The sequence below is a fragment of the Cricetulus griseus genome, chromosome X (genome assembly GCF_003668045.3).
Source record: "Cricetulus griseus strain 17A/GY chromosome X, alternate assembly CriGri-PICRH-1.0, whole genome shotgun sequence".
Taxonomy (NCBI): domain Eukaryota; kingdom Metazoa; phylum Chordata; class Mammalia; order Rodentia; family Cricetidae; genus Cricetulus; species Cricetulus griseus.
Window position 1 is genome coordinate 73,025,966 of NC_048604.1, and position 26,064 is coordinate 73,052,029.

The 26,064-nt window shown below is 36.9% G+C and overlaps 1 protein-coding gene across 6 annotated transcripts in view; it reads left to right on the forward strand.

Annotated features, from left to right (window-relative positions):
* Eda2r (ectodysplasin A2 receptor) overlaps nt 1-26,064 on the forward strand; it is a 45,791-nt gene that overhangs the window by 2,630 nt on the left and 17,097 nt on the right. For all 6 annotated transcript variants that reach the window (XR_004771471.1, XR_004771472.1, XM_027431898.2 and 3 more), the window contains exons 2-3: nt 3,723-3,819; nt 17,802-17,898. Coding sequence is in view for 4 of the 6 variants with exons in the window: in XM_027431898.2 (XP_027287699.1) it covers nt 17,812-17,898 (87 nt within the window). In the remaining 2 variants the exon portion in view is untranslated. The remainder of the gene's footprint in view (nt 1-3,722; nt 3,820-17,801; nt 17,899-26,064) is intronic.

The following is a 26,064-nucleotide window of genomic DNA, read 5'->3' on the forward strand; positions in this document are numbered from 1 at the left end:
AAGTCTGTCATATCATTTGGAGCAGGGCCTAGGGCCTCCACTGTGTGTCTAGGTTAAGAGAGTTCCTTTATGTGGAATGGGCTCCCAAAGTCCATTCATACACTAGGGATAAACACTGATCCACTACTAGAGGCCCCATAAATTGCCCAGGGCTTTTACATGCATAGTATTCTCAATATTTCCATTCTGAATCAGCACTAAGTGTTTTTATACAGCAAAGAGATGTTTCTTCCACCCACCTATAGAACCATGAGTAATCCCAGTGAGAAAATTAAAACTTCCCTGAGTTTCTGTTTTCTTGAAAAATGGGAAATAGTTCCCACTTGTTGGAAGGATTAAAAAGTGATAATCTTGTAAAGGTCCTAGCCCAAGGCTGATGACTAGTAGGCTTTTATGAGTCATATGTTTCTTTTATAACACTTGACTTCACCTTTAAACATCCGTCTCATCTCTGACAACACTTGTAGAGGAAAAGTCTTCACTGTTCTCTGAAAGAATCCATTATCTGTCTGGGGGGAAATCCTTGATTCTTGAAAGTGTTTTCTTCTGTTCAGCTGCATTTCTTATGCCTCTGACTTGTACTCAGATGTTCTAGTGGTGCTTTTTGGAGCTACTTACGGACACCTCTTTCTCTCTTTTGAAAGTTCAGAGATCTGAAGATTAGAGACCAAATTTCCCTCCATCTTCTGTTCCCTGGTAAATCAGCTGGGTTTCTTCCATTTATCCTGTGGCATGCTATTAGTTAAAATATGAGTCTGAGGTTTTGAATTATATAAAATGGAGTGGTAACACCTCCAGAAAGATGGCAATAACTGCACAAGAAGCATGATGGGAAAATGTGGCAAACTTCTTTATAATGTGTTATTCCTTTCAATTCTTTAATTGTACTCTTTCTTCACTAGAGAATGCTCAGGGAACCTGCTGGAAAACATTTGGTCTCTCTCTGTGTGAGCCATAACTGCAAGTCACAGTGTTTTTTTTCTAATTCACTTTTCCTTCATTTTCTACAGCTGCTTTGTGTATAAGATGATGGCTAGATAGGTTAATTCTTGAACTAGAGCTGAAGAGAGGAAAATAATCATTCAATTGCCTTGTACCAGTTACTTTCTTTTTGAAAATTTTCAGTAAAAGAAACCAGGGAGGAAAAAGCCCCTAGACCCAAAAGAAAAGCAAATGATACCTGGGCCTAGAAACCTAAGGCAGGCCAAGGAGCCTTCCTTTAGTTAGATGTCTTTTTGATCTGTTCCACCTGAATGCCTTCTGCAGGGAGTAAAGCATAAGTCATTATTCAGAGCTGAAGCTTTTGAAGCAGAAGTTATTTTTTCTCTGCTTCCTTTAGGAGATTATCCCTACCCATATATTATCCCCTAAGTTGCTTACTGGGGAGAGCACTAGCTAGGTTTATCATCAGTTTATATACTAAAAGGACCATTATTATTAGATACATATTAGAGATGTGAGGATGGCTCTAGTCTGTCTAGATTAGAATTAACTAAATATTTTTTCAGTGTTTCTTTGGACATGCTCTCTTACACATAATTAGCCTTCTTAATTCTGGTTCAATTTTCTCTTTTGTGACTAAGTCTCAAAAGAATGCCTAGTGTAGAAACAATTATCAGCTGAATTTTTAGTAAATAACCATCTATTCTACAGAATTTACAGATATTCTATATGGATCCTCAAAAAATAGCAAACAATTCTGAAAAGTAAAGTGGTTTCCATGTAGTATATGATGGAATCAAACAGTAAGATGTCATTATTACCTGGAGGCTGTTAGTCACTATTGTGAATAAGCCAAAAAGAGTGGGCAGTACTACTTCCCTTCCATGAGCCGCCGCCTTTCCCTGACCTACTCTACCCTTTGGTAGTTTTTTTTTTTTTTTTTTTTTTTTTTTGAGAGATTACAGAGCCAATACTATGCTGTGAAGAAAAAAGAAGTTAGCAGTCAGTCCTGAAAATGCCCTGCCTTTTTGTGCTTGGGAAATAGACAAGGCACTAGACTCTGAGCAGAGACTTAGATTATAGTCTTAACAAACTATGTACATTTCAGGAAAATTGCTGTTTTTTCCTTGTAGCTCCAGTTTTCCTACTTGCATCATAAAGGTTGAGGTTACCTTGATACATTCATGTCAGATTTCATGCCTATATAGTCATAATTAATTTTATCTTAAATAGTAAGCAGTTGTCAAAATGAAGAAAAAAATAATGAAAACATATTGTCTTGTGAGGACGGAGCTGCCTGTTATTAAAGGGGTTCAAATAGAGACGGATGGTATTTTCCTCTGAGAATTAAAAAGATGAGGCTAATTGACCTTTTGTGTGAGATTCTCAAAATTTGAAATTATTTCTGAAAACTATTTCACAAAGCATAATTATATATGTGATAATAGGTTTATTTTTACCAGATATTACTATAATACCAACCCTTTCATATCCAATACTTTCTTCCTCTCCTTGAACACTTTTTTCACATATATTTATTTTCTTTAAAATTTTTTAGTTGGTGTACAATACAGTGAGTTTCCTTGTGACATATTTATAAGAGTATAACAATCTTACTTACATTCACCTTTAATGACCCTTCCTTCCCATTTTATTGGCATGGCTTTTAAACGGGGGATAGAACAACTTTGGCAACAATTCTCTATGAATAGGCTTCAATCTCTGGGTTATTTTTCCTAGTATTATTGTGTGGTTTTTACCTTGGGTGATATTACATGTACCTACTGTTTTATCCCACTGTTTATGAAGGTATATTTCTTTCCCTGGCCTTCAGAGGAATAAATGTCATATTTGATTATTATTGGGTAAAAAGAACTGACTGATTCAAGATGGTACAGTTATTCTAGATTGCCTCATAATATGAACAGAGTAGAAATAATATGATGCAAGACCAAAAAGTAGTAAGGGAAATCAGAAATTAGAACACACTTTCGGAGAGTCATCCAGTTTCCAGCCATGCACATAAAGAACTCATATCATGATTTCAATTTCTTTCTTGGACATTGTGCCAAATTTCCTTGGGAAGCTAATGAATCTCCACTTCAAGCACTCTCCTGGTAGGTAACTAATTATTGCTCATAGCATCATTTCATACTTCCTTAGGGTGGTCAATTCACAAAGCAGTGACACCCTTAGACTTGGGTGACAGTGGAGCAAATCAGACTTAAATATTGGCTCAACATTAATGTGACCTGTGACTTATCTCCAATGTCCTTTTTTTCTCTGCACTGGGTGGGATAGTAACAATAGTCCTAGCAGCTCTTCTCATGTGAAACACAGTCTGGAATTTCCAGAGCACTTTCACATGTATTGTCTCATTCTTTCCCTTGAACAGAGTCCAAAGTTGTTTCTGTGCCTTCGATTCTACTTGGAATGACTGTTTCAGCAGAAATCCAAAGGATATGGTCTCCTTAAAATCAGACTAGAATTGATTGACTTTAATAATTTCATTCATTCTTTTATGTGAGTGTGCGTGTGTGTGTGTGTGTGTGTGTGTGTGTGTGTGTGTGTGTGTGTGTGTGTGTGTGTGTGTGTGTGTGTATATATGTGTTTAGCCTTTTCTTCTGCTCAATTTACAGTCTTTTTGAGAAGTTTGTGTCTTTTTGTGCAGTAGCTATGGGTGCAGGCACACATTCTGAAATTTAACTCATGTGATTACTATATGCCTTTGCATAGGTAGAAGTGGCCCAGTTTCCTTACTATTATTTCTACCTCTACAGTGACAACTGCCTTGAAAAAGAACTATATACTTCTGCATACCTCAGATGGGATATTTCCTCTTGTTTCGTGCACTGGAATAAAGGACAAAAGAAGCAGGTCAGTCAGTCTTTAATTGTATACAGTTCGTTTTTCCCCCTGAAGTTGTTACCATGAATAGATGAATTTCCTCAGCCAGTAGGAAAATGGAAAAAGAAGCAAATCAAAAGCTATAACAAACACCTATGGCCTCTTAATTATTTCTATCCCAGGAATCTATTTTAGCAAATTTAAGGATAAAAGATAATTTACTTTTTAAATATGGGTTCTAAGGTTCAAATCGAGTTCATGAGGCATTCATGACAAGCACATTTACCTACCCACTAAGCTATTTTGCTGGCTACCAATTTACTAATACACAAATCAAAATCAAATTAACACATCTTAACCCCTTTGTCTATCCCTGTACCAAAATATGGCACTAATAATCACTCCTTAATTAGTAACATTTTATCATGCATTACTGTTACCAGAGTCTAATTTTCCCCTGGGTTCCTGTTGTGTGTTGGTGGCTGCTATCCCCTTTCTAACTTTAAATATGTGTGTCCTTAACATCTTGTTCCTGGCATCCTTCTTTAGTCATCTAAGTCTATCCCACTATTTACCTAGTATAATGATTCTTAACTACCAGATGTTTTGATTTATTTAATCTTGAGTGTAGGCATTTTCCAAAACTTCCCTAGTAACCCTTTTAAAATTATTATTTAAAGAAAACTCAAGTTAATTTTCAAAACAATTTTTTGTGTTCACTGAAAATATTGCAAAAAGAAAAAATAATTAATGGAGGTTATGCAGTCACTATTTTCATAAAACATTGCCTTAGAAAGCATGATGGATGCACTTATGCACTCTAAGTTACCTTTGAGTCTTGCCTTAGTTTCTTTTTTTCTTTTTTTCTTTTTAAATGAATTTATTCATCTATTTGTCTTACATCCAACCCAAAGTGCCCCACCCCCACCATCCACCATCCTTCCCTCCCAGCCCCTCTCACACTTCTCCCTTCCACTCACCAATCCCTTCCTCCTCCATCTCAGTCCAGGAAAGGACAGGTCTCCCATGAATATCAACAAAATATGGCATATCAAGTTGCAGTAAGACTAAGCACCTTCCCATGTATTAAGGCTGGGCAAGGTGACCCAGTATGAGTAATAGGGTCCCAAAAGCCAGGAAAAGAGCCAGGGACCGCCCCTGTTTCCACTGTTAGGAGTGCCACAAGAAGACCCAGTTACACAAATGTAAAATATATGCAGAGTTTGGCTTTTTTTTCTTACCAAGTAAACTAACTTAAGGGAATATTTTCTCTTTGAGTCTCATTCATTTTGTTTTGATAAAATCTGTCTTAGCTCCCTCCTAAGATTATTGTGAAGGTCAATAGAACTAATTGGCATTAAAAACTATAAGGTTGTTACTATTACTCTGTAGAATTTCTTTTTTGCCATTTGCTCAAATGAATACTTATTTAGTGACAACTGTGTGGACAGGCACTGTTTTAAGTATTTTGGATAAGGTAGTAAAAATAATAGGGACAATGATGTCATAAATGGGATATATGTTAATAAGAAAACCATAATATATAAAGAAGGTCACATGTACTATGAAGAATAATGAAACAAGAGGGGGATAAGGGGATTAGGGGAATTCCAGTTTTAAAATGGTGGCCAGAAAAGCCCTATGCAACAAATGATATAATAATAATAAAGCACCAAAGAAGTTGAGAGAACCAGTCAAATGTATATATTCAGAAGACTCCTGCCTTGAGAAGGTATGAAGTCCTTCCACTGAAAATATCCCTGCTTAATTTGATGAATAGCAATGAGACCACTGTGGTTGAAGCAAATACAGTAAGGGGAAGAATAGTAGAGCCTATGGCTAGAAATAGCAGATGAAGTTTATGTTGGCAGATTATATAAGGTCACTGCCCATTAAAAGGGCCTCGGATTTCTCGGGAGTAAAAGGAAAAGCCATTTCAAGTTAAAAATAATGTAATCTGATATGTTTAAAGGATCCATTCTCCTACATTCTGCTCCTTTATGTCTCATTCTCCTACCAAAAAATAAAATATGGGTGGGTTGCCTGTCTGTAGAAGGACAGGAATTCGCTTTTATTAATTATGCTTTACATTTAAACAATACACAAAGTCAAAACTAAAGGAACCCTTAAACCCACAGTTATTTAGAGTAGTTTTCCTTGAGTATCAATGGATAAACTGTATAAGTTCCAGAAGCTTAGATCATACTTTGACTAATTATATCAGAAACTCAAGCATGGTACCCAGTAACCCAGTCGCAAAAAGGCAAAAATTGTCTGTACTCACTCATATGTGGATTTTAGACATAGAGCAAAGGAGTACCAGCCTACAATCCACACTGCCAGAGAAGCTAGGAAACAAGGAGAACCCTAAGAGAGACATGCATGGTCTTCCAGAGATAGGGAAAAGATCTCCTGAGCTAATTGGGAGCATGGTGGAAGGGGAGAGGGAGCTAGAAGAAAGGGAGAGGGAGAACTGGAAGGGAGATGAGGACATGAGAGAGCAGAAGATTTAGTCAGGGGAAGAATTGAGGAGAGCAAGAAAGAGAAACCAGAATAGTGAAAGACATTATAGGTTTAAAGAGAATTCTGGCACTAGGGAAATGTCCAGAGATCTACAAGTTTGACCTCAACTAACAATCTAAGCAGTAGTTAAGAGGCTACCTTAAATGCCCTTCTCCGATAATGAGATTGATGACTACCTTATACACCATCCTGGAGCCTTCATCCAGTAGCTGATGGAAGCAGAAGCAGAGAACCACAGTTAAACACTGAGCTGAACTCTGGAATCCAGTTGCAGAGAGGGAAGAGTGATAAGCAAAGGGGTCAGAACCAGACTGGAGAAACCCATAGGGACAACTGTCCTGAGCAAGGGGTTGCTCATGGACCCCAGACTGATTGCTGGGAAACCAGCATAGGACTGTTTCAGACCCCCTAAGTGAGGATGTCAGTTTGGAAGTCTGCATAATCTATGGGGCCTCTGAATGGACTTTGGGAGCCCTCGCCACATGGAGAGATACTCTCTCAGCCTAGACACACAGGGGAGGGTGTAGGCCTTGCACTAAATGATAAGACAGACTTTGAAGATCTGCATGGAAGGCCCCACCCTCCCTGGGTAGCAGAAAGAGGTTGGGATGGGGAGGGGAGGAGGGGAGTGAGAGGGAACTGGGACTGACATGTAAAAGAAGCTTGTTTCTAATTAAAAATAGGAGTGGTACCCAGGTATCAATATATTTTGGAGCCTCCAGAATATAACTAAGAATGAGTACCACTGGCCTGAAGTGTTTAACCTAATCAGCCTTCTCATGATGACTGTATAGCTTGAGCCAGCACTAAGTATCACTATGTTACTTTTGGCAGAGCTGTACCTTGGGCCATTTACTATAAATAAAATAAATTTAAAAAATCCACAATTAGTGGGCTAGGAAGAAATTAAGATGCTTTTTAAAATGGAAATGGGAAACTGACAAGAGAAATCTGACCTAGAAATGGATCTGGACCAGACCAGAAAAGAGAAAGCTGAGAGGCAGTGTCTAATAATTTACAACAACATCTGCACTGCAGGCCAAACATCTGGAATTGTTGAGGGCACTATCAAGATTAGAAGTTTGATTTTCAAAGAAGGAATTATTCTCAAGGCCAAGCAACTGCTTTGATTTTTGATAACCTTGTACACATGGGTGGTGATTGGGCTTGCATGAGAGGAATGGACAGGGAATGGGCCAGCTGCTATCTTCATCACCCTTTTTTAATCTCAGGACTTCTGTACTGCCCCAGCAAAGCAAATAGCCTAAAGTCCTGAGTTCTTAATTTAGACTTGTCATCCTCCAAGTTCTACCCATCCTAGATAGAGACCATGCTTCATGCCACAGGCATTTCTGCAAGTTGAGAAGACCAACAGCCACAAATGGTGATCAGAGGCAGCTGCACACCCAGCAGTGTGAGAGTACCTTACACCCAACAGAAACTTAGCCAGCATCATTTATTCAGGGCACAGTGAGCTAATGTTGAGATTATTATTAATGCCGACCTCATTGCTTTTCTCTTTCCTGTCTGCCTGCATTAACACTCTTCTAGGTTATTTTCTGAAGAGTCAGGACAATGGTAACACACTCACAGATTATGCAGATGAGACAGGACAAGTAAAGAAACACTAGTCATGTTTTTGTCACTCCAGTCTTACTGGATAAATATATGTATGTACACATAGTTGATGACATATTAATACAATAATATGATATTGTACATATATGTGTACATACACTTCAATTATGAAATTTGGGTAAAAAGTTGAATGAAACAAATCATCTGGATCAAGAGGATAGTTCAAGTATTTAATTAAAAAATGAAGGTCATCTGTTTTTCAAACAACTGAAGCATAATTCACATAAAATTTACCATTTTCAAGTTTACAAGTATACGTATTTTTTTCCTTTTTTATTTTATTCTTTTATTAGTTCAAATTAGGAACAAGCTTGCTTCACATGTCAATCCCTTCGCCCTCTTACTCCCCCCTGCAACATCCCACCTGCCCCTAGGCATCCCCCTCCACTCCCCAGGCAGGGTAAGGCCCTCAAAAGGGGCTGCCCAAAGTCTACCACATCATCCTGGGCCAGGCTCAGGCCCTTCCCCATGTGTCCAGGTCAAGAGAGCATCCCTTCACATGGGATGGGCTCTCAAAATCCCTTCTTCTTTTAAGACCTTGCATATTTAATACAGTGTGTTACCCCTGTACAAATGGAAAAAAATTAAGTTCAACATTTCTAGACCAATATGGCTGTTAATTTTTATACAATGCCAAGTCAACACGGTAAACTGGGATACTTTTTTCCAAAGTTGACAGCACAGCTAAAGTTTCCAAAAATTCAAATTATATATATATATATATATATATATATATATATATATATATATATATAGACCAATAATGGCAGTATGTTATGCATCAATAGCAGCAACAGCTTTTCCAGGTTCTGCAGTCATTTGAACAAAATTGTAGAGACATCCAGCACACTCCATTTTTTAAAAAAGTAAAAAACAGAATCCCAGAAAACAGAACAGTTCTGTTACTCTTGTGGTACCTGGCACCACTTTTTTTTTAATTAGCTTATACACATTAATAAATGTAATTCCTGGTCATTATTATTACACATTGCATAGTCACTGCTCTTCCTCCAAGGAAACAGCAAATATTGAATCTACTTTTTGTCTCTGTGGATTGCCTGTTTCTGACATCTTGATAATGAAGTCACATTGTTGCCCTTTCATGGCTCTGTGCCTTCTGTGAATAGGGTCAGCTTAAGCATAATATTTTAAAGACTGATTACACGTTATAGCCCGCATTATATGTTTTATTCCTTTTTCTAGATAATAATGTTTTGTTATACAGGTATACCAAGTTCTGTTTATCGACTTTGCTTATAAGTTGATGGACATTTGGTTTATTTTATTACTCTGTTATTATGAATATGCTACTAGGAACATTTATGCACAAGGTTATGTGTGAACATGTGTTTTCACCTCTTGGCATATATATTTAGTAGTCTATATTTAGTAATAATTTCTATATCATATGATGACTATGTTTGACATCTTGAAGTACTGATAAATCATTTTCTATAAATGTTGCATTACTTTAGACTCAACAACAGTCTATGAAATTCTAGTTTTATACATCATTCATGACAGTTGTTTATCCATATTTTAGAAAAATATATAACCACTCTACTGGGTATAATGAAATATTTAATTATGATTTTAATTTGTATTCCTACTGAGCACACAATCATGAGCTTATTTTACTTTGTATTTTTTTAATTTTGATTTATAAGGATTCTAATTATACTCTAGGTACAAATATTTTATTAGTTATATGGTTTGTAAACTTTAGTTGGGTAGTGGTGATGCATGCCCTTAATCCCATCATTTGGAAGGTAGAGCCAGGCAGATCTCTGTGAGTTTGAGGCCAGTCTGGTCTACAGAGTGAGTTTCAGGACAGCCAGGACTGTTACACTGAGTAACTCTACGTCAGGAAAAAAAATGTGAGCTTTTATATTTTATTAAACTTTCTTTCTTTTTACTTAGTCTTTGTGTCATTCATATCATGCATCTCCATCCCATTCATTTCCCATTCCTTTGTATCTGCACTTTGACCCTCCCAATAACATTTAAGATAAAAAAGAAAAAAAGAGAAAATTCTTGTTATGGAAGCTGCATTGTGACACAGTGAGTCACACAGTAAACACATCTATTCATATATCTTTAGGTGCAAGTGTTCATTGCAAAGAGTCTGGTTTCTGATACACTATAGATGCTAGGCCCTCACTGGGACTCCTCTTGGACATCCTGTTGTTGCTCTGTGTCATGGAGATCCTGAAGCTTTGGGTATGCAGAAGCAGCCCCTTCACATGGCCCTGCATATCATAGATGGGGTGGATGTTGGGGTGGGCCATCTCAAAGCCATGGTTCTGGACCTGGCTAGTTGCAGGGTTGGTCAGTCCTCCAGCTCTCCCCTGTCTTCACCATCTTGGTGAGCTGTCCAGCATTGCCCCTGCTAATTCACCCATTGCAGTGATGAGCAAGGGTTAGGGTTGGTTCTCCTGCTTTCATGCCCTAGAGTTTGGTTCTCCCATATCTACACCTTCAGGGCCAGCTCTACTGTGTTGTCCAGAGGAGGTATAGGGGCCACTTTCCTAAATGCTGCACATGTTGAGAGGCAGGGATAGCCCTCCCACTCTGATGACATCACCTGCCAGATCTCCCATCTACCACAGGAGATGGAGGCATGCCTCCCATGTCCACACCATCATATGGTGGTTGAGGGGCAGGACCAGATCTCACATGCTCATGGCTCATGTTCTTGGGTAGTTCACCCACCTCCCCATCAACAGGGTCAGCTCTACTGTGCTGCCCAGGTGAGGTGCAGGGCCCACTTTCCTGAGTGTTGCAGTTGGTAAAGTGAAGAGTCAGCTCCCTTATCATCTGGTGGAGGTAGGGGCATTTGGGGAGGACATCTTTTCTTCATTGTCACCACCACACCACGGATGAGGGAGGCAGTACCAGCTATGCCCCTCACATGCCCTCAGGGCTGGGTCACTCATACCCCTGTCTACAGGTTCCACTCTACTGTGCTGCCAAGGTGAGGTGGAAGGCTTGTTCTCCAAAGTGCTGCAGCTATGGAGGGTTTGGAGCCCGGTCCCCCACCTGAAGCAGGTGTTGAAGGGAGGAGGGTATCTTTCCTGCACCCATGCTACCACACTGCAGATGAGAGTAGAATAACCTGCTTTCCCATTCTCATGCCCTGAGGGCCAGCTTCTCTGTGCCTTCTGTGAACAGGGTCAGCGCTATTATGCCGGCCAAGTGAGGTGTTTATACCCTCTATTCTGAGTGGTTCAGCCAGTGAGGGCAGGACCAGTTCTCCCCAAGGTTGCTGCCAGTGAGGAGCTGAGACAACTCTATACAGCTCTGTTCTCTCTGCCTTTAGTGGTACCAGTGGCCTCAGACACCAACACAGACAAGAGTTGCATCAGAGCCATGAACCCAGACATGGACCCCCTAATCTGAGCTTTTAAGTTGTGGTTTTTTTTTTTAATTTTTGTGTTATAAGAGTTCTAACTATATTCTAGGTACAAATATTTTATTAGTTATATGATTTGCAAAATTTGTCTCTTGTGTGAGTTATCTTTCATCTTTACTTTTAAATATTTTAATTTTGATTAACACATGTTAATTATTACATATTGATGAGGTTCAGAGTGTTATTTTAATACATTCATCCAATGAAAACCAATCACCACCTAAGATTGATTTTCCCTCCCCTTCTTTCCTGGTCTTTCTTTTAAAGTTAAACTTTAAAAAAATAACAAAAATCAACTAATTGTTTATTGAGCTGTTCAAAACCAATATATAGGAGTGAAAACATGCCAGTGTGGCAGTAAAGAAAGAAGTAGTGCCAGGTGATGTATTTCCATGCTAGGTACTGCTTCATGACCATCCTTGAAGAGGCAAGTGTTCTCATTGGCTGCTTTGGAGATCTCCCCACAAAGCTAGCATGTGGGGGAGAAATAATGTTACCCAACAATTTATGGGAGAGAAGAAAGGCAGAATTTCTCCTCTTGTTTCTCTCCTATCTCCTTTTACCCACTAGTCAAATTTTACCCATGAGTATTACCTGTCCCAAAAGTGTGGAATTCTATGGTTATATAGAATTACAGATCCCATCTTCTATGACAAGGAATTCTAATCAAGTTTAGTGGGAAGCTACAAAAACTCTGGGTATGTTGGTAGCCATGATGAGAGAATCTAATGTGTTACATATGGCATATTCATTGTAGCCTAATACTCCTAATGCTATTTTCCAGAAGATGATTAAATAAAACATTTTGTTCATAAAACATGTTGTTCAAAGTCCTTTCCCAATGTCATTTTCCAGTAAGTGATGCATTTATTACTTGAACATAAACCTGGTTCTGAAGACTGTGAAAGATCCAGATAGAGATCCTGAATGTTATATAGCAGGTAAACAAGAGTCATTAAAGGGTTTTTTTTTTTTTAAGTAAAGAGTGGCAGAAGAGAAGAGCTTTTTAAAGCCCTTTTTCTCTGTTCCAATTTCTCATCTGACTAAAGGGTAGAGCTGATGCCTCTGAAGACAAGAACATCAAGAGACTATTTTTGAAGGTTTTGAGGTATCCCTGGTGAGGTCAACAGCTTCATTTTGGCTTTATTACCACAGTCTAATGCTCCTTCCTCCATTTAAACCTTTGCATACCAAAGAGATGAGCTAGTCTGATGCAGTGAGGTCAGGGAGTAGAAAGCCAAAGGAAGGAGAAAATTACCTAAAGCTCCTGGCTAGGAGTAAGAAGACCATTGGTCTTTCTTCATTTGGCCTGACCTTCTAGGTAAACTAAAATCCACTGATGAGTTCTTCAGTGCTACCTAGATGGTTAGATCTCATGAACTGTCTCCCACAGTCATCATATGCATGAGATCAATATCTGGTACATATTTATATTGCAACATCCAAGCACATTAGGGCATGTGCAGTGTTTTTTTTTTTTTTTTTTTTTTTTTTTTTTTTTTTTTGTAGGGCTTCTCACCTGTGTTCTTATTTCATGACTGATAAGGTGAGAACATTTGGTATATACTTTCCCATAGTTGTCATCCTGGAATAAATAATGCCTTGAAACTGGAGATTCCCTCTTGGGTGCCTTTTGGAGTTCTCTGTGCTCTATGGAGCACATGTGTGTTAATCAAACAAGCAAGAGCCTTCCTGGCAATCTGGTTGTTTCACAAGTGAGTCCTGAGATTCTAAAGTCAGCAACTACTGGTATCCAACCACAGTAATTCAAAAGTCATAGGGGATTCTGATAAATAACATCCTGTCCATAGTAGAGAATGGGCCTCAATAAGGCATGCCTGGTACTAGTACCATGTGTTAAAGAGGCTGTGGTGGAAGGTGCTGTCAGGGAAGCAGCATCATGTACTATTTGGATCTTGGTGATAGACATGATTGAGATGTCACTGTAATGCTCACGCTCACTATAGGTTATCATACTTTTTGTGAATTCCTGGAATGCCAGGCCTTCCTAATGGCATTATGTGGTTGGTACCCCCTTGCAAATCATGCTCACTGGCTAGAAGAGAGATGGTTACTGAAGAGGTAGAAGTCTGATGGGAGCACTAGCCCACACTGTTCTTAGGCAGTGACATACTGAACTATGATTCCTCTTTACTCGTATTTTGCCTGAGTGATTCAGCAAAACAACAAATCAAAAAAGCAAAAAAAAAAAAAGGAGGGGACCTTCAATTCCTTCAGACTCTGAAATCAATAGTGATGAATGCTTGATGGCCTATGGTTGTAAGAGATGTGCCTTCTTCTTCCAGAAAATAAACATATCCACAATTGACAGCAGCTTCTCATTCTCTAAAGGGACTTGGTGGACAGACTACCAGGATCTCAGTTTTTGAGCTTCCTGTTCCATGTTGTCCAGAGTCCAACTCCACTTTGGGACTTCAGGGATTCAAAATCACTTCTTGAGACAAATTTTTTTGAATTTGCAAGTACTAAGTTTAGGTGTAAAACTTGTCTTCACACCTTGGCCTTTGGTTGCTTATAGAGTTTTACTAAAGCTTAAAAACAGCATAACCTAAGGTCACAAAAATGTTTAAGAATATTGTTTGATCAAAACAATCTTAAAAGCCAGGCAATGGTGGCACACGCCTTTAGTCCCAGCACTTGGGAGGCAGAGGCAGGCTCATCTCTGGGAGTTCGAGACCAGCCTGGTCTACAAGAGCTAGTTCCAGGGCAGTCTCCAAAGCCACAGAGAAAACCTGTCTCGAAAAACCCCCCAAAAAATCTTAAATTATCCATCTTAATAATTCTTAAGAGAAAACTCATGTAAATAAGAAACAAAGAGGTAATGTCTTATATTTGAATTTATATGACACTAAATGACAGCGAAAATATATAATGACAGAAACCAGAATGGCAATTACCTACAGGAAGGGGTCATATTGACTGGAAAAGGGGTACAAGGGACCCTGAGTAGACAATGCATTTTACATATTTACCTGGATGTATTTCCTGTCACAAACCACAGAATTTGTCTGATGAATCTGGGCTTTGTTCAATGTTCATTTGTTTTCTTTGTCTATATTTTTCTTCCTTTGTTGTTGGGCAAGGTGGAGGCAGAATTTTTGAGTGTGGCCTGTGCTGGTAGAGTTGAATGCATTGTGAACTTTGGCAGAAGCACCAAGAACCCCACCCAGCCTTTGTCATGCTCCAGGATAGGAGACAAGAGATGCCTGACACTCCCTTTTATCTCCCCTGTTTCCATTAATGTAATGATATAAAAAGAACACAGAGTCATATCAGAGATCTGCTACAGTACTAGGATGTGACAATGAGAGTGATTTTCTGTGGGAAATGATCTGCTACTCAGTGAAGTCGATACTATCCTCCCCAATTCATATTTTTCTTATACTTCCATTTCAGAAGTAATTATCCCAGAAAAGTTTCCAGGCCTTGTTCACTGAGTTCTTCTTATATAGGAATATCCTGACGAAAAATATTCAACAAACACTAATACAATGTTCAGTTTAACCAAGGTGACTTAGATACTACATATATTGAAGTAAACCTGTTCTTAAGTCTTATGTTATTGGTGGGAACAGTTACTGGGAAGGGATGTGTTCTGGAGACATCGAATTCTTTGGCATGACTTCCATGTTCCTGGTGAAGTTGGCCACTGAAGTTATTTTATGTGCTTTACCCTTTCCTTTCCTACAAATATCTGGGGTGACAAAGGCAAATTCCCCTGAGTTCTTCACACGTCTAAAATGTGGTAACCTCAGGGCAAATGAGTAGAGAACCTATTTGAACACTTGAACAAAGCACTATATTAGGTCCTTTAACATATGTAAGAACATCTATTTCCTTGAACAAAACTGTGGAAGGTTTGAATTTTTAAAATACCAAATTTAAGGGTGAAACAAATAGTGCTGTGAAAAAGAAAACCATTGTAAAGCCTAGTAAATGGCAGGGTTGTGATTCACATCGAAGTCTCCTTGACATGGGTTTACAATACACTGTCTGAAAAGGCATTATTAGAGAGAGAAACAATCTAAGTTTCCTAGACACACACGTAATTCATCACAGGCCAGGAAAGTAAGTGTGTTCACAAACTAACACGCAACGAGCTCTGTTGGATTACCATTTCTCTACTAACTTCCTGCTGCACATTAAGAGTTCTTTACTAGAAAATACATAGGTCTGACTGTGCATTGCTGATTTACTCAAAATTCCATCTTCTGTAATACTTTGTAGGAAGATAGATTCAGTGGTAGTATATTTAAGAATAGTTGTATTTGCAATGTCCAATTATTCTTTCTTATGCTTACCATAAATTAACATCTGTTGTAGGAAACTACTATTCATAGCAAATGGCTTCATATAAGGCATCACATTATTGATGGGTGGTGACATTTATTGCTTATTAGGAAGTTTTATCCATATAACTAGGATTCTTCACAACAGTCTAGCATACACATGGTTTTGTTGTTTTTTTTTCAATAGAAACAATTTTTAAATGATGGGGCATGTCCTTCTGTATGCTGTGAATATATGTTTCTCTTATTGGTTGGTGAATAAATGCTGATTGGCCAGTAGCTAGGCAGGAAGTATAGGTGGGGCTGCCATACTAGGCATGCTAGAAAGAGGAAGGCAGAGAACCAGGGAGATGCCATGTAGCCACCACAGAAGTATCATGTGGAGCATTATGGTAATTCACTGCCTCTTGGAAATACATAGTTTAATAGAAATACATAGTTAGTAATTAAGAAGAGCTAGCCAATAAGAAGCCTAAGCCATTGGCCAAACAGTTTATAATTAATATAAGCCTCTGTGTGTTTGCTTGGGGCTAAATGACTGTAGGACCAGGAAGTAAACAGAAATTTCTGTCTACATTTAAACTCCCATTGAAATACAATTTAATTCATGTTTTGGATAACTGTTTTGATAAAAAAAAATAGAGGGACAAAGAAACCCTATGTTTATTGACTGTGTCCTGGTATATGTATTTGGCAGGGAGCCTACCTAGACAGCAATCTCATATCAGCTCCAGGCAATTTAATGTATATTGGGTTGTTTTGGATTTGGAAACCAAACTGAAAATAGGGTCTCAGATGTCTCTAAGGCCAGCAGCCTTCATGAAAAGTTTAGGTGCTTGTGTTAAGAATTCATCTCCTAAGGAGGTTTGCTTTTGGGACTCTGTCAATGTTTTTCTGTTTTTTGTTTTGTTTTATTTTTTTAAAAAAACTATACATGAGAAATTTTCTTTGAATAATTTATGCTGGATTTATTACTGTAACACTGAATTCCGTGTCATTGAGGGTTATGGAGACTACTGATAGTTTTTTTTTCCTCAATGAGAAATATATGGAAGAGGGGATGCTTGCCCCCTGAGACTGACAATTTGAGACAAATAACAGAGGATAATGTGTATTCATTTTGTGCCAAAAGTAGACTTCATAGGACACCTTCCACTGAATGAAGAATTGGGAAGGAAAATTTACTTCAACAAAAATGCCATCCAGAACATCTATTTCTATTGATGACTTTTGTGGAGATGATTGGTGGTCACACTCTCATATATATATATATATATATATATATATATATATATATATATATGTGTGTGTGTGTGTGTGTGTGTGTGTGTGTGTGAGAGAGAGAGAGAGAGAGAGAGAGAGAGAGAGAGAGAGTGTGTGTTGAGAGCCCACTTGAAATAAAGTCTTAAATGACATTGAGAGTGACAAAAAAGCCTGTCAGTTTTATTTTAGAGACACAAGCACCATGTATGTGTTCCTTGATACACTGTTATAATAAACGTATATGTGTATGTATGTAAGGCGATCTCCATACTTACACTGCTTTACTTGTACAGTTCTTCAATACATGGCTGTTGTAATCAGACCCTTTGGCAAAGAAGAATCATGTTTCAATTTTTCATTCACAAATAAAGATAATTTCTACATTGCTTAAGTCATAAAAATATTGAAAGTATTTACAAATCAAGTAAGTGTGAAAGTGATTTTTAAATGCGTAAGAGCTTTTCACACATTTGATTGTACCCACTAGAAAGAAAGAATCCAACTGTTTTAATTATCTATCTGCCTGTCGTTATCTATTGACTGTAAGCTCTGGTATAACCATTAGCTGAAAATTTGTTTGTCCCTGTGCCTTTGTTTCCTTACATGTAAAATGTAATAATTATTATTATTATTATTATTATTAATTTATGTTGTTATTCTTTGAGAATTGAATGTATTATCACATAGGAAGCATTTGGAAGAGTTCTGGGCACATTGTCAGTACTCCAAAACTTTTAGCTATTTCCAGTTGGCTTCCTTGGCCATTGTCACTAAAAGTCACAGTTAAGAAGACACAGAAGCCAGGTGTCAGGGAAGCTACTTCTTTTTTTGCTTATCTCAGTAGTAACTGTTTTCTGTACCCACAGTTTTTTCATCATGGATTGTCAAGAAAATGAGTACCAGGACCAATGGGGGCACTGTGTCACCTGCCAACAATGTGGCCCTGGACAGGAGCTCTCCAAGGTAAACCCTTTTGAACAGTAATTTTTGTTTTTATATCTCAGGAACCTGGAAGTGTGTGTGTGTGTGTGTGTGTGTGTGTGTGTGTGTGTGTGTGTGTGTGTGTGTGTACGTGCTTGTGCACTTAAAGACAAATATTTGAGAATGGCCAATATTAGCAATACATTCAATCTCAGCTGTTAATAGTTCAGTTCAGCAGATACCTTGAGATACAAATAGTATGTAATCATAGTCACTGTTCAAACAAGAAGTGAGGCTAGCACACTTAAAGGGAAGGGAGAGTGTAATGATATACTTGGGTACCTCATGGAGAGATATGTAAATATAAATGTCCAGACTTTTGAATTAGAGAAATCTGTTAAACAAAGCAAAGTATATTTAATTAGGTTTAGAAACAAAATATTAAGTTTTGGGAATCTGTAAGAGAGAGGAATCATGAAGTCTGAAATGGCCTCTGTTCTGAAGGATCTGATTTACTGAGAAAACTGTCTAAGAAAGAATTCAGGGATAGGAAACTTGCAGGAGTCTAGAATGACCCAATTAAAGGTAAAAGTTTGAATAAAAAGGAAAGCAATGAAAAATGAGACCAAGGCAGATACTTCTTATTTTTCACGTTCTTCAGAGCCTTTGTTTCTCCTTCAATTAGAGATAGTATTAAATTTTGCTACAAAGGCTGGAAGAAGATAGTCAGCAGAGTTTCAGTGTACTCATGCTTTGTTTTACACATTTATTCATTCATTTGCCAATTACTTATCAAGAATTTGCAGAACAGTCAGTGTGATTATAGGTATCACAGTGAAACAAATCGCACACACACACACACACACACACACACACACACTCACCTCACAGTGAGGGCCCAAGAACAAAACTATGTTGATATGATGCAGAGTGGATGGCTACTTGAATGTAGGGAAGTGGGGAAGAGTTCCCTAAGTAACTGCTTTCTGGGAATAACATGTAGCTAATGCAGTCCCAAGCTGAGTACAAATTATCATTGTTTCATGAATAAGAAGATTAACACAACTGATTCATAAATAAAAAAGAGTGATATTCAATGAAAGAGAAAGTGAAGTATAGATCAGAATCTTTGGGGACTTGAAGTTCTTGATGAGAAATATTTATATTTTTGCTTAGAGCACTAGAAATCTTCTGGGGGATTTTAAGCAAGCAATATTTTCTACTGGGTAAAAGCATTAAAGTAAATATTTATCTCAATTCCTTCCTCTGTTTATAAGTTAAAAAATAGAGGCTAAAGCCAGGGACTATGAAAGGATGTAAGTATCATCTCTAGTTTTAACAGTAGGATGCCCACAAGGTTGAAGAGGAATTCAAAGGCCAAGGTAAGCCTACTAGAGGGTGGGTCATATTGGATATTAGGAAGAATCTAATACAACAAATTTCTTGTCTTGAAAAAAATATCTCTTAAATATCACATCGGACTTCATGATAAATGGTTTACAAATGTTCCTATCATGTACATGATTATCACCTTTAAAACCATCTATATTTGCAAAGCTGCACTTCTTTAGGGGAAAGAAGGTTCTGCTAATCTGTCAAGCTGCTGTCTGAATACTCATAAAAGGAATACTACGATGAAAGGCCCATTTGACTCAGTGCCTCTCTGACTGCCATTTACTTACACACCACTTGAAAGTTCAGAAAAACTCATAAATGGCAACACTGTTCATGAAAAAATGTTAAATATAATGAATTTATATTTGTCTGGTAGTCTGTACTTTATAAAGAACTCTCAAGTATATTATTTTGTTGGGTTTTACAACAATCCTGCCAAACAACTATTGTGAGCCTCATTTCACAGGCTTGACAACCACAGCTCAAAGAATATGTGCAACTTGTTCAGTCATATAAGTATAGTGAAAGTGAATACCTAAGAAATACATTTGGGATCAGATAAAACTGGGTCCCATCTTTCTTTCAAATTAAGTAGGATACACTTAATTGAAAGCAACATTTCCCAAAAGAAGACTTACAAATAAACAATGGGTACATGAAACTATGCTCAATGTCACTATTCAGGGAAAGGCCAGTCAAAGCAACAGGATACACCTCACCCTAACAAGACTGGTAATAGAAATAATACTAAAAATTTTGTTTTTAATCTTTGTAAGAATGTAGAAAAAGAACTCTCCTACACTATGGTAAGAATGTTGTAAAATAGCTTGGATTTTCCTCAAAAAAATTGAGAATAGGCATTTTTAGGGAAGTTGGCAGATTAGAGAGCGCATGATGCAACTCACTGAAAGAAAACAGGAGAGTACATGATAATCTTTATTCTTGCAAGAGACAGTAGCTCTAAATGGGCTTATTAAGCCAAGTGAGATCTCTGTGGGGAAGCAGACAAGAGTGACTGTGAACTGGTGCCTAGCTGCACAAATTGGCTCTGGTGAGGTAATTGGAAACCACAGGGAAGCACTTTGCAGCACACACACTCAGCAGAGCTGCGGTAACAGTTAGCTGATAACCAAGGACTGGATATGCAATTGGAGATGAGGCCTTGGAACTAAAGCTTTAGTTCTCACAGCGGGGTTCCAGTTGAGGTTAAGCGGGAATTGTAGGAGGAAAGCTTACACCTCCTTCCCCATACACCAGCATGTTGATACAGCCTGAAGAAAGGCCTGCCACAAAACTGAGAGCTGGGTAGGTCCAGGGATTGAAATGTGATAGTGCAATTGACATGCTCTTTATACCCAGTCTGTAGCTATAGTCCATGGGAACCCACAGCAAGAGATGGCAACCTGTCTTCTCCAGCACAATGTTGCCAAACCACACAGAGTACCAAGGAAGGAACTGAGAACTACACTGCTCATTTCACTGAGGCTGTGCCAAACACTCAATCCAAAGTGTTATTAGCTAACCTCTATGGGACAATACATAGACAAAATCAGGCTTTGCAGCTTTCTACTTTAATAACAAACAAATTGTCCCTCACCTGTGAGTGCAATTTGCCTCATGAAATTTTTGAAGGGAAGAAAAAATTCAAATCCCATTCCAGGGTAAAAGAAATATTGATGAATAGGGTTTTTTATTACACTTTTCTTTTGCTACTGTTAAAAGTTTTGTTAATTTTTCTTTTTTCTTTTTTCTTTTCATCTTTTAATCTTCAGTCTTGAACAAATACTTTGTAATGGTTTTATTTAGGTTATACATTGCACAGTTTATGTGATTGTTTTGTATCCTTTTGACCTCATTGTACTATTATGTACTCTGTGCTATTCATACTACGTACAACCAGTGTATTTACTCATGAATTCCCACATCTTTTTATATTTTGTCCTCCTTGCTACTACTTCTTTTTCTTATTAACTTTAGCTCTCCAAAACTTTAAAAATGTATGATACCATAGAAAATAACAATATCCCAATGCTCTGCTCCCAGATGTTTTTTCTCATCTTAATTTTCTTCCAATTGGTCTAACACAAATTCCTCTCCTTATCCAGACTACATCCCTTTTCTTGGATTCTTGATAATTCTTTACTATATACTATACTATATTATACTATACTATACTATGCATGTGTACTAGTACTGCAATAGTTATTGGAGTTAAAAGTATCACTGCTGTTAATTGGCTGGAATGACACTTTCATAGTAGGAATTCTATCCAGCAGTGTGGTTGATTATACAGATAATATTTAAATATGTGGTAGTATCAGGCACCCTGAAGGGGGTATAAATTCTAAACTCTGCATATTAATTCTATCAATAGAATACTGAAAATATTGTCTGCAATAAAACAACTGATAAACCCAATCAATAAAAAAAACTGATGCATAGATCTCAATGGAATAGAACAAGAAAGATAACAAATCAAGGAAATATGACCTCTTCCCCATGGAAAATATCATAGTACTAGTCCACAGTGAGAGTGAATTAGATACATCCCAGAAAAATATCTAAAATTTTAATAGGATGTTTAATAAAAGAAGAGAGAAATAAAATCCTGAAAGAAATCAGGAAGAGTAAAAATAAAGAGCTGAGTGTGATAAGAAGGTCAATGCAGCATATGAAACTGGAATTTGGTGAGGAAACAGAAAGGGAGGAAAAATATAATTGAAATTTTAGTAATAAGAATCTCAGAAAGTACAATAAATTCAATTGATAGCCTCAATATGTAATATAATGGATTGTAAGGAAGAAAGAATGCCAGGGACAGATGAAAAGAAACAACAAAGACATCAACAAAGATAAAATAATAAGAAAATATAACTAAAACACCTGAGTGCTGTGGGACACTATTGAAAGATCAGATTTTTCTGCAGCACAAATCTTGTACCTAAGATTTGGGGAACATCATAGAAGGGGTGCAGAAAATATGTAAGAACAAGAGGTGTGTGAATAGGCACCAAAAATAGCCATTTGTCCCTTCTGACAGTGATAAGGAAATGGTTTCTTTACTAGAAGGGAACCGGCTTTACAAGTTCCTGAGGAATGCTGGCTTTTGCCTAACCATCAGAATTTTCACCTGACAAGTATATCCAGAGAAGTTATATTGAAGAGATGGCTCAGTTAATGAAGTATTTGCATCACTCACATGATGAGCAGAGTTTAGACCCCTTGCACCCATGCAAAAAAAAAAAATCCCCAAAAATACACATGGGGCAGCATGCCCCTGTAATCCTACTCTGAAGAGACATAGCTAAAAAGCTCATTGCAGTTTGGTTACCAACTAGTCTGGCTTTATTTGTGAGCTCCAGTCTGACTGAGAAGCATTGTCTCAAAAAATTATTTGCATAAGCTATTGTGAAAGATACCTGATTTGCATGTGCTCCTTCCTGCATGTGAACACACACAATGAGAGATGACAAATAAATAACTTATTGGTATGTCTATGGCTTGGGAAGAGGAAGAAAAAGCCAACACCCAAATGAACAGATAGAAAGAAATAATCAACTTCAGGGAAGAAATTAAGAAAATTGAAAGAACAACCACAATAATTAAACAAAGCAGATAATTAATGAAACAAAGAGTTGGTTCTTTGCCAAGATAAAATCAAATAAACCCTTAACAAAATTAGTTAAGAGAAAAAGAACAGAAACCCAAATTATCAAAATTACAAGTGAAATGACAGATTTTACAAATGTTCCCAATGGCATTCAGAAAAAAAATCTTTTAAGACATCTTATAAAAATACCTCCTGCCAAATTATGCCATCTAAAAGAAGTGAATGAATCACTACACACATGACTTACGAAAATAAAAGCAAGGTAAGGTAAACAAATTAAACAAATCTAAACTGAGCAATGTGATTAGAGTTAATATTATTATTATTATTATCATCATCATCATCATCATCTCACAACTAAAAAGTCTAGGATAGCCTTGTGGTAGCGGCACATGACTTTAATCCCAGCACTCAGGAGGCAGAGACAGGTGGATCTCTGTGAGTCTTAGGCCAGCCTGGTCTACTGAGCAAGTTCCAGGACAGGATCCAAAGCTACAGAGAAACACTGTTTCAAAAAGCAAATATAAAACTAAAAAACAAACAAGCAAAAACGTCTAGGATAAGAAAAATTCACTGCTCAATTCTGACAACCCTTCAAGGAAGAACAATGTTAGTATTTCTCAAATTACTTCATAAAATAGAAAGATAAAGAGCCTACCTCATTCCTTCTATGAATCCAATATTATGTGACACTTAAACAGGGCAAAACAGAAAAAGGAACAGTCCTATGCTGGGAAACCAGACCCCATGAAGGAGGAAGTCAGTTTGGAGGTCTGGACAATCTATGGGGCCATTTGTAGTGATCAGTATTTACCCTTAGTACACAAATGAGCTTTGGGAGCCCTCTCCTCATACAGAGATACTCTCTCAGTCTAGATACACTGGGGAAGTTCTAGGCCCTGCTCCAAATGATATGTCAGACTTTGAAGATTCCCCCATGGAAAGCCTCACCCTCCCTGGGGAGCAGAAAGGGGTTGGGATAGAGGCATCAGTTGGGAGGAGAGGAGAGAGAGAGAACTAGGATTGACATGTAAAAGAAGCTTGTTTCTAATTTAAATAAGTAAAAAAAATCAGAAAAAGGAAAACACTAAAATATAATTATAGGTTTGTTTCCCTAATGGACATAGACACAGCATTTTTTAATAACATACACATCACATTTGGTTTTCTATTGCTATAATAAAATGTCATAACCAATGAAATTTATAAAACAAAGTATGTAATTAGGCTTACTGTTTCAGAGGCTTAGCGTTCATGATGGTGAGACAAAGGCATGGTGCTAGGAACAGCTGAGAGCTCACATCTCAAAACCCTGAGTGGGTCTACAGAGCCAGTTCCAGCACAGCTAGGGCTGTTAAACAAAGAAAACTTGTCTCAAAAAAAAAAAAAAGAAAAAAAAAAAAAGAAAAAAGGACCTAAAGATATATATAAAATCAAGCATTTTCTGAATAGGACTATAGTGAAAATGGTTGGCAAAGGAAATTAAAGTGTTTCTACACTATAAAGGAAACAATTGAGCAAAGAGACATCTTAGAAAATGGTAGAAAATGTTTGCGACTTATTCATGTGACAGAAAGTGTTGTGTAGACTATAAATGTACTCAGAAAACTAAACAGCAAGAAAACAAAGCACACAACTGATAAACAGGCTAATTCAATAAGTGGATGATTCTCAGAAGATGATGTGTGGCAAACATCTGAGAATGGATGCTGAGTTGTTTGTTCACTTGATATAGTACAATGTTTATATTTTGTGTACCAATTTAAAATACATTTAATTAGAATAGTTGTTTTTAAACTTTAAAACATTTTCTATGTTTAGAAAGAAAATCAATCAGTGATTAAAATTTAAGAGTGACTTAATATATGATCACATGTATGGATGAACATATTGAAGCCTGGATATAGACATCATTGTAGTGTGTTTTGCTGATCAACAATGTTATCAAGGACACAGCCTCTTTTCAGATATTGTAAATACTTTGCTATTCTGTCCACATACTCATGGCTCCATAGTTGTTAAAACCCAAAGCATCATATCTTCACATCACAAGTCATGAAACAGACAAAAGGAAAAAAGTTAGCCTTTTATTAAGAAATAAATATTTCCCAAAGTTTCCATGTATACTTTTCTTTATATATTTTGAAACATAACTGGGTAATGCATATTTATACACCTAGTAGGTGACTGGGAAATTTGTGTTTGGCAGCAAGAATAATATTGACATGATTGACTAAACAAATTAAGAAATTATTTTTTACCCTGGTCATCATACTACCTAGAATGAAAGCTAATGATTATTTAAAGAAGGTGGGCAGTGTTTAGATAAATAACTAACAACATCCAAGACAACATTTCTGTTAAGTTATCTCTATTTAGTTTTACATTTCACTCATGAATTATAAATATCATTGTAAACAAATTATTGCAGAAAATTAACAGTACTTCCTCAGGATATTTTTCTAGAAGTATAATTTGTAAGCTTAATACAATTTTAATATTCTTGAAATATATGAACAGATACCACTTTTGAACTTTTTCTTACTAATTTCCATTACAATTGCATTCATTTTCAATAATGCATAAAATTCCCATGTCCCAGAAGTAAAACCCCAAAATGAATAATACATATTTCCATCATCTGTTAATTTTGTGCTTTTTCTATAGTATTAAATTACTAATTTGTGAAACTTTATGAATTTTTTTTATTTTTTAAATATTTGATAGAGAAATACACTAACCTGTGAACTATTTCATAATGCAATATTTACTATTTGATTTCCACTCATGTATGGTATTTGAGTAGACAGACATGGCCAAATGAAATATTTTTTAATCTATTGTAGAATAAACAAATATATTAAAATCAGAAACGTTTTCAAATTTTGTTGTATTTCATCATCTTATATGCACTTTTCATACATTTTTGTCTTTGTCATGTTAATTTGTTAATATAGTAATAAATTCTTAAAATTAAAATATTGTATATTTACAGTATAAACCATTCTTGATTATAATTGTTAGTTAATTGTTCTCATATATTATACAAACAACTTTTAAAAGGAAATAACTATACCTACTCCATGATGAGCATCAAAATTTTGTGTCAGCATCATGAAAGCATAAAATTAAGATAAATGTTTACTGGTTATAAAACTGATTAGCAGCAAAATCATTTGGGAACCTGAATCATTTAAAAAAAC